The sequence below is a fragment of the Eurypyga helias genome, unplaced genomic scaffold, assembly GCF_000690775.1.
Source record: "Eurypyga helias isolate BGI_N326 unplaced genomic scaffold, ASM69077v1 scaffold8610, whole genome shotgun sequence".
Classification (NCBI taxonomy): Eukaryota; Metazoa; Chordata; class Aves; order Eurypygiformes; family Eurypygidae; genus Eurypyga; species Eurypyga helias.
In genome coordinates this window covers 31,220-50,961 of record NW_010225006.1, presented here as the reverse complement: position 1 = coordinate 50,961, position 19,742 = coordinate 31,220, and the positions used below count along the sequence as shown (strand labels likewise).

Here is a 19,742-nt window from a genome sequence, read left to right as displayed (position 1 = left end):
CTGACTCCCCAGGCAGGGTCATGACCGGTTTGCAGTCACAGTCCTTGTTTTTACATTTCTGTTCAAATAAGCCTGGACACAAGAAATGTAAAAGGCTGCTCAGCTCCTTCAATACCACAGTGTAATGCAGCTGTCTGTCACACAGGAAAAGACATCTGGGGGAAACAACCATTCTCAGTGGCCAGGCCAGGACTAGAATAAACCCACAGAGAAGGAAGATCTTCATAATCACACACACAGATAAATTATTAATGGCATAAAATGGCAAAGCCAGAGAATCGCATTCAGTCCATGTATTGTATTTCTTTCTCCTTGTCTTTTTCATTTCACAACATAAATGCTCAGGTGTCTATATTCCAAAACAGAAAAATATCCACTGCAAACACTTGTCTCCAAAGGAGGAGCACAAAGAATAACTCGCCCCAGAGTTACTCATCACACTGCTAAAATGGAGGTAACGCAGTCCCTCACCCCACTCATCCGTGGCATGCCCCTGGACTGTTCCCACATAGGACATGAGCACAGGACACTTGTTCTCTGGAGAGGAGTTAGGAGGTGCCTTCTCAACTCTGAGAAGTTAATTTTCATTTGGCCCACAAGCATGTAATTAAGATCCTTCATCACAGTGATGAAGACTGTGGTGGTCATTCTGTCTGTGGCCTCATCCCTGCTGTGGTAGCAACGTAAACCACACTGCACCCCTCTTCTCATCCTTTCCTTTCCTTTTGGCAAGTTTTGCAGCTGAAGCAGTGAATTTACTCCAACAACATAGCTGATCCGTGGCAACACAGGCTGTTGTAGATCTTGGCTCCATTCCCCTCCCCCCCCCTTCTTCCAACACTCCGTCAGGCTGAGAACACTTCTGGGCAGCTACCACCAAAGTTTCTTCCAAACATGAGTTTAATTTGTGTTATACATGACACAAGCCCCTACCTGGAGCTGACCCACTAGCATCCAGCTTATTTGTAGCTGAATAAGCAAAACAACCTTTTGCTTTCTACCTATTAGGTCAGTGACATTGATTTCCCCTGACTGCAACGGCTGCAGCTCACAGGAGAGGGAGAACTGAACGTATACAAGTTGTTCGGGGAGCTGCTGCGTGCCCTGGGAAGTGGAGATTCAGGGCTGTTTTCCTTTTCCAGGTTTGTCTGATTGGCTAGTCCTGCGCTAACACCCTGGGTCCCAGCTGTCCACAGCTATTCACATTTTCTCAAGTCACGTTATCCAGGATGGACAGAGATGAATAATTAAATCAGAGGGTTGCACTAGGACTTGTGAAAGTGACGTTGGAAATATCAACAGAAGGAGAGAAAGTTGCAACCTTTTTTTCATTATCTGCTCCTTTTAGCATCAGGTCTTCAGCCCATTTGCTGTTGTCACAGTCATTAATGTCATTAGCAGCCTCTGTGCTTCAAGAATGCAGATGACACCAAGTGGCCTGAAACAGATTCTAGACCATGGGCTTGGCTATAAACTGCCCCATCCAAAACCACAAAGAACCCTAGACACAATCCTCTCCCAACCCTCCAGTGTGACTGGATGCCACAGGAGTCATGTCCTCCTGGACAAGGGGCTGTGGGTTCACAGTCAAGACTGGATGCCACAGGAGTCATGTCCTGGACAAGGGGCTGTGGGTTCGCAGTCAAACGAGCACTTCAGGCAGCAACATCAGAAACACTCTCCTTCACATGCACCCTACAGCTCCAGAGTTTTGTGTTCTCCAGATGGAAAGCACAGACCTCACGGCAATCAGAGACTTCTCCCCAGGGATGCCAAATAGTCCCACTGAAAGAAAGGTCCTAGTGCCTGCAGCAGGTAGTAGATACGTGTAAGCATGTCAGACACCCTCCATTAACTGTCTCTTAATAAAAGCCTTCAAAGTACATTAGTATTAGGAAGGCACCAAAGAAACCCTTAATCATGATAGTAACTAGTGGTTTGGGCCAGGGCAGTGAAATCAGTTTATTATATGCTGTTCTTCAGACACAGTCTGCCTCTATACTTCAAAAATGTCAATTAATTTATGGACACGCAGCTTTTATCCCTCTCCTGATAGCTGGCACATCCTATCCTCATTTCAATTTGTTGGCTCACTTTCTTATGTGAAATTCAGCAGAAAAAGGGCACGCAGATCACCCTGGGAAGCTATTGGTCAGACAGGGAGAACAGAAACTGCCTTTAATTGTCCAGGAGGGTGTTTGAGCTTGACCTCAGCAGCCAGCCTCGGGGGGACTCGGGGGAGCTGTAAGACACGTGGTTACAGGTACCGTTTTCATAGCACTGGGGGACTAGCTTCAATTAAAGACAGCAATCCTATAAAATCTGTAGCATTTATGGCATTCTGATGTTAGGAAGGGGAACCCAGCACACCCACTTAGGATTAGGAGAGCAGACCTCGTGCGCATCCCTCTCAGGTTCACACACTCTCACCAAGGGCAGCTGCTCCCGTCACTTCATCTGAGCTACCCTTATATTAGTGGCCACCCAGGGAATATCCCTTCTATGGGCTGCCTGTCTCACCATGCCTTTTCTTTCCACGAGTCTGGAGGAGCCACAGATAGTCACAATATGGGACAGTTCAACACTGAGAGGATGTTGGCTTTGGTCTCCTTTCCCCTTTAATCCTCCGCAACAGTCGTCTTGCTGACACCAGCCCTTACGACCTGTGCAACAGAGCATCGCTTCTCCGGCCCCGGGCTCAGACTAGAGGTCTTGACACTTCACACTCGGCTGACAATTGCTGTGACGGAGGGATGCACGGAGGGGCAGCTGCTCATGCTATGAGATAGCTGTAAGCTACAGAGCTAAAAATAATGACAGCTCCTTGAGAAATAATGCCAAGAAAGCTTGCCATGGCTTGTGAAAGAAGGCCTAGACATGGCTTGGTTTTGAGAATGGTTTAGTACATGTTCTCCGGTTCTCACCTCTTCCCGCCTGCTCTGAGCACTAACTGCGTTTCTCTGCTCCCTGCCTACACCGTGCAGGATTACAGGGTGAACATCTTCCTGCGACAGCAGTGGAATGACCCACGGCTGGCTTACAACGAGTACCCTGACGACTCGCTGGACCTGGACCCCTCTATGCTGGACTCCATCTGGAAGCCTGATTTGTTCTTCGCTAATGAGAAAGGGGCCCATTTCCATGAGATTACCACAGACAACAAGCTCCTGAGGATCTCCAGAAATGGCAACGTCCTCTACAGCATCAGGTGAGGTGACTCAATGGGAAGAGCTCCGCAGAGGTGGGGGAGGGTAGAGCTAAACCCTCACTGTTCAACTCTAGAATGAGGAAGTGAAGACTTCGGGCATGCTGTTGGATAAAAGGAAATGAAGGGTTTTAAGGTGGGAGATCACACAGTTAGTGTTATAACAATGTGGTGGGAAGGGACCTCTGGACTGAGGAAGTGAAGACTTCGGGCATGCTGTTGGATAAAAGGAAATGAAGGGTTTTAAGGTGGGAGATTACACAGTTAACAGAGTTATAACAATGTGGTGGGAAGGGGCCTCTGGACCTCCCATGCAATCTCCTCATGATGAATGACACCAAAAATCAGGTCAGCTGTGTCTTTGTCTGGTCAAATTAAAATGCCCCATGGATGGAGATCCCCTGACCTTTGCAGGCAGCCTGTGCCAGTGTTTCATCCTCCTTTTGGGGCAGATTCCTTTGCACTAAAATCACTGAGATGTGAAACACATCCCTATTTCCTTGACCAATATTGGTTGTGGGGTTTTTTTGTTTGCTTTGTTTTGGGTTTTTTTTAGTTAAATACAGCTACACAAGCTAAAAGAAGGAAAAAGGTCATTAACCAGCTCCCTCATCTGGACCTTTATATCCACAATTAACCTGTGCTTACAAGTAGTGTGGTATCCAGTTTCTTACAGCAGTAGTTGAATCTATGCTAGAGCAGAAGGATGTGGGTCCTTCAGCCAGATGGTCGTGACTCACTGCTGCTTCTACAACAGGCAGAAAAGTAATAACCAAGAAGATAATAGCCAAAGCATATTGAGATCAAGGGTTGGTCTGGGAAGGAATCTAGCCCATCTCTGCCTTTCTCAGATCAAGCACTTCTGCTCCTCACTAGTAGATTCCTTAAGACCACTAATGTAAAATTACTGGAGATATACTAGCACAAGCCTAAAACCAGCTGTACTGCATGAAAACTGGTAGAAGCCTACGGAAAATTAACGTTTGAAAGGTGCAGCATTTCCTGACAAAAAATTAGGGAAACGGCTAAGTAGAGCTCAATGGCTTTGTCTCAGCATAACTCCTCCCATTATCCCTTTATTGCTAGATCCAAGAATCCATCAGTGAAGCTGAACTAATTGCACTGATTTTCCCCCAGGAAATCAATCCAATCCCTCACCTTCACTTCCAACCTCATCCACTCTTTATTTTAAACCAATGAAATTAAGATCAAACTGCAGAAGCGCAAACAGATAAAGTTCAACTCTATATTGAAGGTTTTTTGACCTCATGTGTAATGTCATTTGCCTAAGGTACTCACACTCCATCTCACACTGCTGCTCCCAGTAGTGGCCATGGGGAAGCCATATTTCTTGATTTCTAAAAGTAGGCAGGTAGTAAAACCGCCACCAGCAACTTGGCACTGAGCGCAGCAGAGAGTCCTGTTCCAGGTGGGTTTGCAGGAGCACGGGGAGGGAATAACGGATTGCTCTGCAAAACAGAGCAATGACTCAGCAGGGGACATGGACCAATGGTGCTGAGCCAACCACCATTTTCAAGGTTAAAACTTGAAAAAACTTCAGTTCTTTTTTTAAAAAAAGAACTTTACTATCATCTCCCTCATCTCCAAGTGAAAATGCAGGTTTCTTTTAAAGTACATTTTCCTGTGAAAACCAAAAAGAAGGAGGACATTCATGATTGGAGAGCACAATGTAAATGTAAAGAGTTTCCAAAGGGAGAAGTAGTCTTTCCTTAAAAAAAAAAAAAAAAAAGGCTTCTGTCTATAGTGTTCTGCCATTTTCTAACTGTCTCTTTCTACTACTATTTGCAATAATCAAACTCTAGTGAACGCACTTACAAGAAGGTAGACTTTGTCCCATGGACCCAAATCTCAGCATGCTCACCACTGGGTTTCCCCAAAATCACCCTTGAGGGTTTCACTCCCTGGCTCCTTCTCAACACACACTTGCCTGGAGCATGCTCAGCATCTCATGATCTAGTCGCAGCCACTCAGCCTGTCTCACGTCTGGCAGACATGTACAGTAACGTTTCCTCAAGCGGGTTGTCTGAAGATCTAACTGAAGGCTTGTCTCTCCGATTGATCGTAGATGGGGTCATCTGCCAGAGGTGTGATGAGAAAGACAAAGTGGGCAAAGGCTAGTTGTGACTCTCTTCTGCCCACAGCTGTTTAAATACAGAAAATGAAGTTGCTTTCATAAAAAGGAAACTTCAACAGGTCGATTCTTTCTACTGTCACATCTTCTGTCCCAACATGCCTCTAAACCCAAGCGGGGAATTTCTTCCAACATAAGGATTTAAGTTAAAATATCTTTCCCTCCCGCTAAGTTTCTTGTAGGTTTGACGATAGGAAAATTCAATTCCAGTCCCCCAGGAAATTCTGCTCTTTCTACATCAAGGCAAAATGCTGAAAAATCTTCAGAAAACAGTGTTTTAAAGATTATCAAACCAAATAACACAATATATGTGCTATATACCACAGAAAATGGTATATAAAAGCTATGTACCACAGAAAATGCATCCTGCACCTAATGGAAAATGGAACTTTGAGAGACAAAAGTGGAGGTCTCAAGAGGCACAGCAGGTATTCAGGAAGATAGAGAGGTTCATAGTGACTTGCCACAGGGCATTTTCCCTGCAGAAAATCCCACCAAAGTCTCTCTTCCCTCACAGAAACCTGTGATCTTGACCAAAATTCATTTTTTCCTTCTGACAGAGAAATGTTCTGTTTAAAGATTTCCAAGCAGTCCCAGTTCCTAGAAATGTATCTGGGGGATCCCGGGGATGAGTCTGGGCTTGTTGATAATCCAGACTGTTGGGAACCTGAGGCAAGACATGAAAACAGAAACAGCAAAACTGTTTGGTGCGGGAAGTCTCTGTTCTGCACAGTCCAAAACAACATTGCAATGAAACGCCATCTGTGGCGAGCGACTCTGCTGGGAATTATATCACAGACCCAAATGCTCGGCATCTCTGATGCTTTCCAACACCATGTGTGAAAACACAGGCAGGGAAGAGCTGAATAATCAGCCATTCTCCAGCACACCTCTGTATCTCGGGCAAAGTACCAGCCTGTTTGCAACACTGGGTGTCCAAGAGGGTTCCCTGCCTCACCAGTACCCCAAAAACTGCTTGTCATCCCCTGTGTTATCGTCTCTCCTCAGGATCACGCTGACCCTGGCCTGCCCCATGGACCTGAAGAACTTCCCCATGGATGTACAGACATGCATCATGCAGTTAGAAAGCTGTGAGTCCTGCACACATTTCCACTTTGGAGAGGAGTCAATGTGTTTTCTCTCTCCCTTTCCCCTGCCTACTCCCTCCCCAGCTGCAACCATTCCCTTCAGCCTTCGCTGGACTCTCCCAGTATGGAAGAGAAAGAAGGGTGGGGGCAGGCTTGCTCTGCTGTGTGTTCCTGGGGCTGCTTCTCCCACTCTTCCCCACTCGCATACCCTCTGCAACCACCCCCCCCCCCAGTCATCCACATCTGCATCGTAGGCCAATGCCAGCAATAAGGTTTGAGACAGAAAGTCTTGGAACAAAGGGCAAATTTGGTTCAGATGCCAACAAAACAAGAACCCACCCCTGAATTGCCCCAGTCCAGTGTGTCATTAGGGATCCCTACGGAGGGGCTCACTGTTCTGCATCCCTTCCCAGAAGCACTTGCTCAAGATTTTCCATTCATTCAGCACATGTGACATTTCCTAGAGAAGACAAACCTTAAAAAATCCCAGGAGAGGAGCCCTGACTTGCTCGTATTTACTCTGGCCTTTCACTTTGAAGGAGAAAGGTGAAAGTGCTCTCAGCTGCAAATGGGATTTTTTTTCCTCTCTGGATGAGCATTTGTCCCCTGTACATGTTGCTTATCCCAAAGGAGGGAAAGACGACGAGCAACTTCTTTCAGAGAAAGAGGTCAAGTTGGGAAGAATAGCAAATGGCTCGACAAGCCAAATTCAAGAAAAAATGTGATTTATCGCAGACAATTCCTTGCACACCAGCGCAGCTCCAGGGCAGGTCATTACCCTCACTTTCATCACACGCACGGGCGGGTTTGCCTCAACTCATTCATTACAGCATTGCCAAGGAAGGCCAGGATAAGCCCCTGCTCCCAAGCATAGCTCTCTCCTACAAACCTGTCCCTCTCCAGAGCAGTGTTTAATATGTTTCTCATGGTATCTCTCCCCTTCTCTCATCAGTTGGCTACACAATGAATGATCTCATATTTGAATGGCAAGAAAAAGGAGCCGTGCAAGTGGCTGATGGGCTGACATTGCCTCAGTTTATCCTCAAAGAAGAAAAAGACTTGAGATACTGCACAAAGCACTACAACACAGGTCAGTGCTGTTTACCCTTATCTGCTGGGTTCATTAGAGAAGAATTCAGGACTGTGCATTTGCCAGAGCCTCTTCCTATGTCTGATGGCACTCTGGTGATGCAAGCCTTGTCCTACACAGCTGAGGACAACATATATATAAATACTCAGAGATATGTCACCAGTAAGTGTGCACACATACAGCCAATAAAAAGCAAATAGACACAAATGTGTCGAACCCTCTTGTCTCCAGTAACACCTGCATCAGTCCAAGGGCGTTTGGTCCAGAACATCTCTCCCAACATCTTCTTTTATCTTTGATGAGAGGGAGCAGGTGAAATTTAAGTGACAAAGGACATATTGCCAACAGCTTCCTTGTTGTATAGTCATATTTCAGAACAGGACAACAGCTGTTAATTTCCTCCTGTAACAAGACTCTGGTTCTAGCCAATGCAAGAAAAGTCCCCAGAGAGTAGCTGAAAACAGGAGGCTCACCGTGCCTTACCAGTCTTCTTCCACGTATCTCCTGTCATTCTCAGGCAAGTTCACCTGTATAGAAGCTCGTTTCCACCTGGAGCGGCAGATGGGCTATTACTTGATCCAGATGTACATCCCCAGTCTCCTGATTGTCATTCTGTCCTGGATCTCCTTCTGGATCAATATGGATGCTGCACCTGCTCGTGTTGGCCTGGGGATCACCACAGTGCTCACTATGACCACGCAGAGCTCTGGCTCCCGAGCATCACTGCCCAAGGTAGGGAACACACTTAGCTTTGCAGCAGGGGAATACGCACTCTCTGGGGACAGCACATAAGTCACCACACAGATCCTCCTGCTCAACATAAGACACATTCTTCTCTTATCACCTTATTCCCATTTAAGGGCAAGCAGAAAAAATTCCAGTCCCTTCCTGCAAAAATTTTAGCAGAGTTTCTATGACCAGCAGCAAAACTTCCCTAAGATTCAGCACTCACCACAAGATCCCCCCCAGCTCCCAGTAGCCAGGAGCTCTGTACTGACAACCACGCATGGATACGCACTCTACATTCTAGCTTTCACTCACCTGACCATCATACTTTTAGAATAGTACTGAATTCCCCTGTTATGAGGGAATTCTGGCCTGGTCAGACTGGATTACTATTTTTCTTGCATATAAACCATCACAACCAAGACCTGAATAAATTAAAAACTGTAGAATTATTGCACTTAAGAAGCCCCAGAGCAGTTTCAGTGGTCTGATAATATATTAATGTTAAATGAGCTAGATTTTGATATCCAGGAGCAGATGTCAACCATATTATGACTTGATCAACTCCTTTCAAAGACCTTGGGAGTAACATGTAAAATGGCAAGAGAAAAAGGCACCTAGGGGAAGAAATCACCTCAGCTCAGTGTCTCTCTCTGGCTCCTAGGTGTCCTATGTGAAGGCCATAGACATCTGGATGGCCGTGTGCTTGCTGTTCGTGTTCTCCGCGCTTCTAGAGTACGCTGCTGTCAACTTCGTGTCTCGGCAGCACAAAGAGCTGCTCAGGTTCAGAAGGAAGAGGAGGCACCATAAGGTAATACATAAAGCGTGAAGGCCACGGCTGGAATCTGTCCCAGCAGAACATCACTACATGGTCAACTGAACCGAACCACTAGCTCCCAGGGAAGTCCTCAGTATACAGTCAGACGTTAAGGAGGGTCATACATCAAAAATCAGGGCTACATCAATGAATTGTGTCTCTTCTAACAGTCTGCTGACCCCAGGAGTATAGCAAGCTGGTTTTTGTTAGCTAGCCAAGCGGTCTAAGCCAAAAGGGTTGTTCTCAACAGAACCATTTTCACACAGCAGAGTTCCCTTCAGAAAACACAGCAAGGGCTGGGGGGGAGGCAGGCAGGGAGGTGTGAGGGATGTCTATCTAAGAACAGCATCCCCCAACAAGACAGCCTACATTAGCCCGGAGGTAAGTGACACCTCTTTTGTCTCTGTCATCTCCATGTTCAAAAGCATCTGCTTCTCAGGCCGACTGCAAATTCCTCTCAGGAGGAAAGAACATTATCCCAACCTTTCTCCATGCTTACTTGCCATGACTGACCCCAAGCCGCGCATGCACGCGTCACAGACGCATCCCCTGCAGCCTGGACCCTACTAGCTTTTCGGCTGAGGTAGCACAGCAAAGATTTTACCTCACAGGATACACTAGAAAGACACATGAAGGTGACTGTGATAACAAGGCCAAAGGCACTTTAAAATCGTCCTTAATTAACTAGCAGAATCAGGTAGGTGGTATCAAATTTTCAGCACCAGCCTGAGAGGCTGCCCTCAAGCTAGCATTAAAACCAAGTAAATTTGCTAAGGAAAAAAGAAAATGTTGCTGACTGGAATCTCAAGAGAGCCTGTAGGAGACCACCAAGCTCTGCCTAAAGTATTCCTCATAGGTATTTGTCTAGAGCCTTTTAAAGAGCCTTCCATGAGCCATCCCATCCAGAGACACCTTCCCCACCCCCACCCCCATTCCATTGCCTCACTGTCCCAACCCTTAAAAATCTTTTCCGGCGTCTAACCTGTCTTACAGCAGTTCACAGTGTGTGCTTGGAGAATTCCCACCGTTCTAGGATGCAGTGGGGGCTGAGGAGTGGGAATCCCTGTCTCTTTGTACATTTGCCTCTCTCTGGTTCAGCTGTCCTATCTGCAAACCAGGAGATAATTGTTCACTTGTCCCCAGCACAGTCAGGATCAGGGACGAAAAGCGCTGGACAAACATAAGTGAAAAGCAAACGAGACCATCAGCACCTACCGATTTTGTCTGGCCAGAGCAAGACCTTGCCGTCTCAAACCAGCAGAGGCAGTTTTGGTTCAGAAGATGCAGCCTACTTAATAAACCCAAAGCTAAAGCCACCCAACATGGGTGCATCATAGTGCTTTTACCTGTTTGTCTAGAGTCAGGCATCCTCTCTCTGGATCTGTGTTGTTGTATGCAGATCAGTCTGTTGATTAAACGATAAGGAGACAAAAACCCCACTAATATACAGAGGAGTTTAGAAGGTATCTGCCAGAGATGTTCCACGGAAGACAAGGCTGCTATTACAATCCCTGCCCAGTCTCACAGCAACTTAATTGGCACAATGCATAAACAAAACCACTTGCAAAACCAAAATGAACCAAGTTTGCAGGCTCATCCAAAAGCTGGGAGCTGACAGCAAAGATGCAAATGGGTTACTGCAGCTGCCAAAGAACCTAACTGCTCTGTCCCTGTGTCCTGACTTGTCTGGGTAGTTCTGCCTGGTTTAGGTGTGACATACCAGGCTAAAAACAAGTGAGATGCTGCAGTGGTCCATGCTGGTGGAGGCAGCTGGGGAGAGGACCAGTCTATGCCCACATTTATTTGGTTGCCCCAAATCAAAACCTACTAGCCATTCTCCACCCCTCAATGCCCCAGACAACATGCCATGGTCTGGCATTAACGCAAGGGAATCCAGGCAAATCTGTTTCTTACTTTCCTCAGAGATGGGTGCAAGGTGCTAACTCATTCTTGTCATTAAAAATCTTGCTTCCTCTTTAAAAAATAATTTAAAAAGAAAAATCTCTGTTGCCAGGTTTCAATTAGCCCTTTCCGTTTCTGAGGCACCACTTACCTCCTTCCCTCTGCTAGGAGGGTGGAGGATTAAATGGCAAAGATTGACTAGACAGCTCTCTGAGCCCATTACTCGGTATCTACTGGAGCAGAAAGGTCCTGGCATGGGGAGATGTAGGGACTGTGATGGCTAGGGAGTGACTGCCCTTCAAGGTACGGACCTGTCTGGTTAACATGACCTTGTCAGCATAGCCACTTGGAATGCGCTTGGAGACCCAGCCCAAGGAGGCCAGCCCAGCATGGCTGGTGATGTCTTTGCCCTTCTCCTTTGACATGGCACCTTAAAAAAGGCACCATTAGCTTCTCCATCCCGGGTACGTCACTCACACAAACCAAATCACCCACAGAAAACAGCCAGTGGCCCCTCCGCAGTGAGGAGACAAAGAAAATTCAGTAAAAGAGGGAATTAGGTGACTTAGGCTAAACCAGACTTGTCACTGTGTGTGTCTGTGCAACCAGAGAAAAGCAGAGACAAGTTTTACCTGAACCCCCATAATTCAGATGTGATGATAAGGTCTACAAGCTCTGAGCATCTCAGAAAGCCAGGCCTTTGCAGCCCATTCACGTGTTATTAGCTGCACGAAGGATTCCAGTTAAGGAAATGGTGACGAGTTAAGGATGAGAGGGACCTTTGCAAAACTCTCCACGATGCCCCGGAGCCGAGGGCTGCTGGTACCCGCTGCCCCCGCGCCATCTGCGGCAGCGCTGGCAGGAGCCCACAGCGCGGTTGGGCCAACAGAGGGAAGGTCAGAAGTGTCCCCACCTGCCTGTAGCCCTCCAGGTCCTCATCCACCCTCACTGCCAGCGCCTCATTGTGGTGCAGGTTCCTGCCTCCTAAAAAGTAGAACATCTGCGTCACCTATCATCAGAAAACCAGCCTTTTAACCGAAAAATTCTCTCCAAGAGAGCCAAGAGAAGAGTTTCTGTGAACCTTGACTCTCAGCTTATTAGAGGTTCAATACATGGACTCACTCAGCCCTGAGAGCAGCTGGGTCCTAATTCTTGGTGCCTCAGTTTCCCTGACCAGTGCACTACCCCTTCACAGTGACATTGTTAGGAGACAAAGGTATTTAAGGATTGTCAAGTCGCGGATGCCAGGGACCAGTGATACACCAAGGGGGCACAACCAGAGCAGGGAAGAATTATCCAGAGACCTGCAAAATTGCCTCAGTCAGAGCTGTGAAATAAATAGGCCAGCTGGTAGGTCACACAACTCACCAGCTTGCCACCCTCCCCAAAAACAACCCCAAACCAAAGAAGGCTTGATCTTATTTGGGTTGTTCCGCTTTGCTCAGATACGCCAGCGTGCTCTCCCTCCTGCTCCTCGACCCCGGCCCCCAGCGCAGTGCCTCCATCCCACGCAGCTACTCGCTCGATACAGGGGCCATCCAGAAAAGACACTCTGCAAAGGAGAGAGGAAGGGGTGGCAGGGCATGTCAGATGGGGAGGTCATGAGGGAGGGGGCCAGGAGGTCAGTGCTGGGGGACACAGCCTCTGTGACAGATACTGAGCACTATTGGTCTAAGAATTAACCTCGGTGACCTGTAGCCAAGGGTTTCTGACCCTGCCTTTGCATTTCCCTGGTTGTATTACTTTGGCCAAACTTGTTTTTCCCTGTGATTACATCCCCAAGTTTGACAAAATAGGGCTAAATCCTGCTGAGAAGCCTGCAAGGCTACACCAAAAAAAACCCAGCAATAGCATTTGCCTTTAGACTGGAAAATAAATTCTTTTTCTTGCTCCATAATTGGAACTGGCACAAGCAGCCATGTCTCACCGCTTACCCACAGAAGGGCACTTCTGTTCCTCACCCAAAAGATGGGGAGTGGTGTGGGTCTCAGGGGTCCCATGGGCAGGCGAGCTGAGGGCTAGTGGCATGCTGCCTGCAGAGGTCTTTTCCTGGACGGATCTCGGCGCCTGCGCATCCATGTAACTCTGTAGGAAGCCTCGCGCCGTGGTTTCGCCTACCGGAGTTACATGGAGCCCACTCCTTCTGGGCAAGCTGATACGGCACAGGCAAAGCAAAGAAGGTGCTGAGAGGAGCCGGGGGGAGGGAGAGGCAGAAGCAAAACAGGGGATACACTTGGGAAAATGAGCCACAAACTGGTCAAGTATGTCAAAGACACCAGTGGGGTGGAAGTCAGTCCTGTTCTCCATGGGGCACCTGGATCCCCTGATTTGCATCTGTGCATCACACAGCTGGCACCCCTCTATAAGGCTGATCTCCCAAGAGCAGAGGGTTTGTCCAAGGGTGCTGAGATGGGGGCATGACGGAGGCGTCTTTCCCTTGCAGAGCAGGAAGCTGTCAGTGGAGAGCCTTATAGCGAGGGTGCACTGTCTATATCTCATTTTAAGTAGAGTCCCATGCTGAATCTGTTCCAGGAGGACGAAGCTGGTGAAGGCAGGTTCAACTTCACTGCCTACGGGATGGGACCAGCTTGCCTACAAGCCAAGGATGGCATCTCCGTCAAGGGCGCCAACAACAACAACACAGCCAACCCAGTCCCCCCGCCCTCCCGCTCCCCCGAGGAGATGCGAAAGCTCTTCATTCAGCGAGCCAAGAAGATCGACAAGATCTCACGCATCGGCTTCCCTATGGCCTTCCTCATCTTCAACATTTTCTACTGGATCATCTACAAGATCGTCCGCAGAGAGGATGTGCACAACCAGTGAGGGGAAGGGAGGAGCCGGGAGGGAGCGAGCAATCCTTTATATATGTGCAATAGCAATGCAGCAATGCATGAATTTAAGAATGTGGCAATATCTACTTAAAAAAAAAGAAAAAAAAAGGGGGAGGGGGTGGCTGGGAGGGACTTTTAATCATGTGAACTGAGGATAACCGGCACAGGGAGGAGAAAAAAAGCTCTTGACCTGGGGATTGCAGGGTGGGGGTTAGTTTTACAGCATAGGAAGGTTTGGATTGCTCCAGCTGCGATCCAAGCAGTGTAATATATTAATATATATTCATGCTTAATTATAATGCAAAAAGAAAACAATCCAAAAAAAGATAAACAAAAAAAAATCCTTTTTTTAGCCTATTAACAGCTTAGATTCTCAAGTCACTGGAATGATTCATAATTCCATGTGCAGAAACGACCGCAATTACGCTTTATCTGACTTTTGCTCTAGAAAGGCCATACCAGTCAAGCACGTGGGGGACAAAAAGCCCTAACAAAAAAGAGAGGAAAAAAAAAAAAAGAAAATCATTCTATGCTTCTCTAGGTTTTGCACTTTGAAAAATGGACAGAGAGGGAAACTTAAGAAAGAGGCTGCGGGTTGTTGTTTATTTTATATATTTACTTTTTCTAGTCACGGGTTTGCCGATCAAACACTTTGTGACTTTTGGATAGAGGAAAGCAAATACATTATCTCTCTTCATCCCCATCAGAGAACATCCAATGGGAAACCTGAGAAGGACACCGGGGCCTTCATCAGAAACCGCAGGTACCTTCTGTCCTTTAAAATGACCTGACAGGATTCGAGTCCCAGGAGTCAGAAACACTGTTCAGCACCAGAAATTATGAAGGATTTTTATTTTTTTTTTCCAAACCCCTTTCTGCCACATTTGTTTACAATGGGGGGATGGAAGCGTTGGATGCGTTAAAGCAGAAATTCTATTTAAAATACAGAGAAAACAGGCATATTCATGCCTTGTTGTCACAGGGCCGGGCAAACGGCAATGTTTGAGTAAGGGGTGGGAGGGGGGAAGGTATGTACAGAGAGAGCAGCTCTTATTTTCAGACATTTCATATTAATAGCGAAGCTCTGAAACTCTATTTTTGTATCTATTTTGGTGCTGCATTTAGCTTTAAAGAGGATGGGAAGATGGAGCTGCTTTGCCCCAGGCTGGCAGAGTTTGGTGGGGATGGGGGGAGGGAGGTTGGGGAGGGGTCTCCTTCAGCCGAGCGATAGCACAGGTTGGCGTTGGCATTTGGGGTTGAGGGGGGGACGGGGGAGGGACATGCACCAAACGCCTCCGGGGTGTCCCTTAAAGGCCGGTTCAGGGCTGGCATGGGCGAGTCGCGGGTTCGATGCCCCACCTGACTCGCTGGGACCCTGGATCTGAGCCGGGCTGCAGCACCCCGGGTGATTCAAGGTGTTTGTTGGCACTTTAGTGAGGGGGCAAGAGAGGAAGGAAGAGACAATCAGTCTGCACTGAAGCACTTGGGGTCAGGTCAGCTATGGGAGAGGAGAGGGGAGGATGGGGACCGCGAGCTCTCCCAGCACAGGGTTGGTGCCAAGAGGGGAAAGCATCAGGGCTCTCCTGGGCTGGGTAGAGGGACACACATCTCCGAGGCTGCCAATTCAGCACCTTTCACCAGCACTAAATACACTTTATTTTTAAAAATAAATAAAAGAAAGAAAAGTACCAAGGATAAGAACAACAATATAAAAAGGGAGAAAAAAGAAAACAACATAGTGGTCACTGTGTGGACTAGGGCAAATGGTAATATTTCCTAACGTCTTGGCAAAGGCCACTTAGATTTCCGAGTCCCCTTGCACTGCTGAGACAGGGAAAGGCCACGCGATACCAGTGTGAACCTGTACCTCAGCCCCTTCCCTCCATCGGAGCAGCAGCAAACCTGAGGCTGAGGGTCTCTCCCTCCCCTGGCAGCCAGTGCTTTCCCGAGCTGGGAGACCTCAAGCTGTCGCACAGAGCCGTTATTTGATGCTGGGACAACTTCCCCAGCCTTGGCTGGAGCCCAAGGCTGCTGCTGGCTCCGGTTTTGCCTGCTGAATTATTGAACTCACTCTGCATGCGCGACGGCCGGTCGTGCCAACTGCGGGTTGTGCAATTGCTTTAAACGGCACGTCCTTGTCTGAGATGAAAGAGCAAATCCAGGGAATTCCCCTCCCTGCCCGGCAGCAGGGCAGAGGCTTGGCAGCCCAGGCACTGCACATCCTTGCTGGCGCAGGGGAACAACCGCAAATCGCTGTCATTTGGGGAAAAAAAAAAAGAAGAGCCTGCCTTGATGCCGAAACCGTGTACTTGGAGTCAGGCAATTCGGTCACGGATCACACAACTTCTCTGTCTCCCCAGGCTACCTGGGATGGCTCATCAGGGAACCGCCAGCTGCAGGGCTGAGGTTTCCTTCCAAACCGGAGCTGCTCTAGCGTTCTGCAGGTTCTTAAATCCCACACACCATCTTCCCACCTAAGTGAGTTTTAATCCCACATCCCTAGAGCAAGAGCAGAGCAAGAAGGCATGTTCCCACCTCACTTCATTCTGCTCCCGCTCAGAATGGGGTTCCAAAGGGGAACCCCATGCTTGTCCTAGACCTACTGCTTAGGGATGCCGATAACTCATGATTACTGCTTCACGGGAGCTCCAGTATCACGTCTTGGCACCAAGGCCAAAGGAAGGCAAATTAGGGACTGGAAATCATCAAAGATGCTCGCGTTTCCTGCTCGCACAGAAGCACTTCAGCTGCTAGTGGAGCCCATGAGGGTTCAGGGACTGAACTAAGAATTACACACTTACCAGCCTGACTTTACATCTGGTTTGGCTCTGCCAACCACCACACACGTTTGATGCTCACCATCAGCAGTATTATTTTCCCTTCATTAGCCAGCTAGTTTCCATTCAGGCTATTTTCCAGCTCCAGGAGACTGACAGAGAGCAGCACTCGCATCACAACATGAAACATGCTGGAGTCTTGGCGAAAGTCTGATGGTGCTGAGAAAGCTGTCCCACAGACGTCCTGCCAGAGAGTATCATCACGTAGACAAGACCTTAGACTGTCCTGGGAGCCCTGGGCAAGTCTGTGCAGTTTTCAACATCAGACATTTTTCTCCGTCTGTACTAGGCTGTGTTTAGGTTCTGTATTGCAACAGAACTTGCTTTGATAACCTATCTCATCTTCAAAGTAGGCTGCTTTAATAGTGCCAGAAGTTGCATTTATTAGTAAGAACATGCAGAATTTGATGCTGCAGGGTAGCTTCCAGGAATATTGATGGAATTTAACTGTGGTTATTAGCTCTTGTTAAGAATGAGGCTCAGAAGCAAAGCCTCTGAATAAAATAAACAGCAGTCAGTCTGGAAGTAGAGAGAGAAAATAGGATCCTAATTCACTTGGACTCTTTAGAAAAACATAGCTTTACCCCAAACAATTTTATTCCCAGATGTTGCTGAAGAAGTATCACTTAGAATCATGGAACAGTTTGGGTTGGAAGTGACCTTAAAGATCACCTAGTTCCACCCCCCTGCCATGGGCAGGGACACCTTCCACTAGACCAGGTTGCTCCAAGCCTCATCCAGCCTAGCCTTGAAGACATCCAGGGATGGGGCATCCACTTTATGAGCAGGAATTAATTTTCCTTATTATATAACTGTGGAAAATTAAAAAGAAAAAAAGTAGGATAAACAGTATATTTTGGTCAGGTTGATGGTTTTTTCCTACTTTAATTCCTGATTAAAGTGGCTTTCCATGTGGGATCCCTGTACCATGGAAACCCGAGAGGTGCTGAAGGGCCCAGCACGAACAGCAAGCACGTGATCTGCTACAGGCTGAAGGCTGAGCCTTGACCCCAGCAAAGCAGCAGCTTGCCTGTAACACGGGCAAGGTCATTCGCTTCATGGGGTGGGTACTGCCCTCATTCCTCCTGTCCCAGAAGCCTTTGCTGGGCAGGGCTGGAGGACTTGGCTCCAAAAAGCACGAAACAATTTCAAATGCTGAATATTCACATCCTGTGAACAAAACCTTTTTTGTTTGTTTTTCCCAGACTTTTCTGGATTTTTTTTTCCCTGCCTCTTCTGAAGTTTTTTAATTTTAAAGAAAATCCAAGACAAATTTACATTATTGCTTGTCCTTTATCTCAACTAACTTGAAGACCTTGTTTGGTTTCCTAATGCTGGCGGAAAAAAAGGTTAGAAGTATATACAATATATATTTTTTGTGACGAAAGGAACATACGAAAGGAGAAAAGGCTATTTTAAGTGGTGCCATATTTTTCACAGATTTTATACAATCATATTTTTATACTGTACTACCATTCCTTAATAAAGCATAGTTCTTATCCCTGAGCCAAAGATAGACAATCTCTTTCAATACCCCATTCCTTACTCCAAAACCTTGCTACTGGCAGCAGTGGGTAACGCTCCCCCAAAGCCCAATCCTGCAGCAGGTCTGGGGTCACCGCCTGCCCTCTAGACATCGTGCATCTCCTGTCTGGGTAGCTGCAAGCAGCAGGTCCTGTCCTGCTGGAGCATCCCACAGAGCTCGGTTCAGTATCTAACCCTTCCCTGCCAGAAAGCACCTGACACTCCTGTCTTCTTCTCAAAGGAAGGCTGTAAAGGGGTACCTTGTGCTGCTTCAATAGATTTCCATCATTTGTGTACTATTTAAGTAGAAAATTGAGCTACTTGATTATTCTTCAGGGTGCTAGGTTGAGCACCAAAGCAGAAGCTAATATTCATTAATTTTAGCATCTTCAAAATTCCTTTGGGTCCTTTAAGTCTTCCCATCTCCTTCCCTTTAATAATTACTTCTTAAGGGCAGTTGCACATCTCTTTTGCTTAAATGAATCTACACAAGCCTCTTACTTCATTCAAGTATCTTGCATTTTTCTGCGTTCATCTCCCTTCTTTCACCACCTGAACTGTCATTTTTACAGGGCTAAGTGCCTCAGTTCTGCAGCCTTTGAAGGGCCTGGCACAGGTAGGCGTCTTGGTAAATAGAGAGCAAAACACACGAGTAAACCCATTCCTCCTGAGCGGGCAGGGCAAGAGTGACCAGGGAAGTGCCCTCATGGTCAAGGCGGGGTGAGGAGGACTCCTCGGGACCGCGAGGGTGGCCAACAAGGTCTTTGGCTGCGCTCTGTGTGACAGCAAAGCGCTGTAAGTCAGAGAGAAGGCAGACTTTCGGGCTATTATCTCTGTAGGGCTCCGTGGTTTTCAGTGACCCAGCTCTACAGCAGCTGTTTATTGGAAAGAAGGTTCTCACATTCCTTCTACCATGGCGTGGAGCAGAGGGCCCCGGGAGAAGCAAGCTGTCCTGAGCCAGGCAGTGCGTAGGGAGCTGCCGCACGTTGTGCACAGGGCATGTGCTTGGAGCCACTCCAGGCTCTGCCTGCAGCCCCTGGGGAGATGCTGCACCAGGCACATCATTCTGAGAACTGCTGGGATGAGCAGCCCTTGGGTGATACCCCCAGGTGATCCCACGCTGAGGGGACATTGAAGTGCACAGCCTGGACCAGAGATACTGGAGCTGGCTTGGTGCTGGGAAGGACAGGCTGAGCCAGGTGAGGAATCCCAACTTGTGATCTCCCTTGCAGCAGGTGTCCTGCACACAGGAAGGCTGACCTTTTCGTTTGTAGGGTCTGCAGTTTCCTGGTTCACCTCTACCCTCACTCATCCCATCACATTGTGCCAACACCATGCTGCAAAGGACCAAAGCTCCTGTAACATGGCAGAGGGCACAAACCACACTGCAGGATGGTGTCAGCAACTAGCAGAGGTCATTACTGGGTAAGTTGTCAAATGCGGACCCTGGCACAGGCTGGAAGAGAAGGGGATGGAAAAGGAAAAGCAGGGAGAGATTTGTTTGCATACCACACCCCTGTCTTCTCCTGGCATTCAAGGCAGACAATGCTAACAGACATGAGAGTCAGAG

The 19,742-nt window shown here is 47.7% G+C and overlaps 1 protein-coding gene across 2 annotated transcripts in view; it reads left to right on the top strand.

Moving 5' to 3' along the window:
• GLRA1 (glycine receptor, alpha 1) overlaps positions 1 to 13,803 on the top strand; it is a 23,380-nt gene extending 9,577 nt beyond the window's left edge. The window contains exons 3-8 of one of the 2 annotated variants that reach the window (XM_010147629.1): positions 2,985 to 3,208; positions 6,366 to 6,448; positions 7,398 to 7,535; positions 8,053 to 8,267; positions 8,926 to 9,072; positions 13,513 to 13,803. In XM_010147629.1, coding sequence (XP_010145931.1) covers positions 2,985 to 3,208; positions 6,366 to 6,448; positions 7,398 to 7,535; positions 8,053 to 8,267; positions 8,926 to 9,072; positions 13,513 to 13,803 — 1,098 coding nt within the window. Of the gene's footprint in view, positions 1 to 2,984; positions 3,209 to 6,365; positions 6,449 to 7,397; positions 7,536 to 8,052; positions 8,268 to 8,925; positions 9,073 to 13,488 lie in introns of both variants that reach the window. The other variant, XM_010147620.1, reaches the window with a different exon arrangement.
• Positions 13,804 to 19,742: the final 5,939 nt, after the last annotated feature.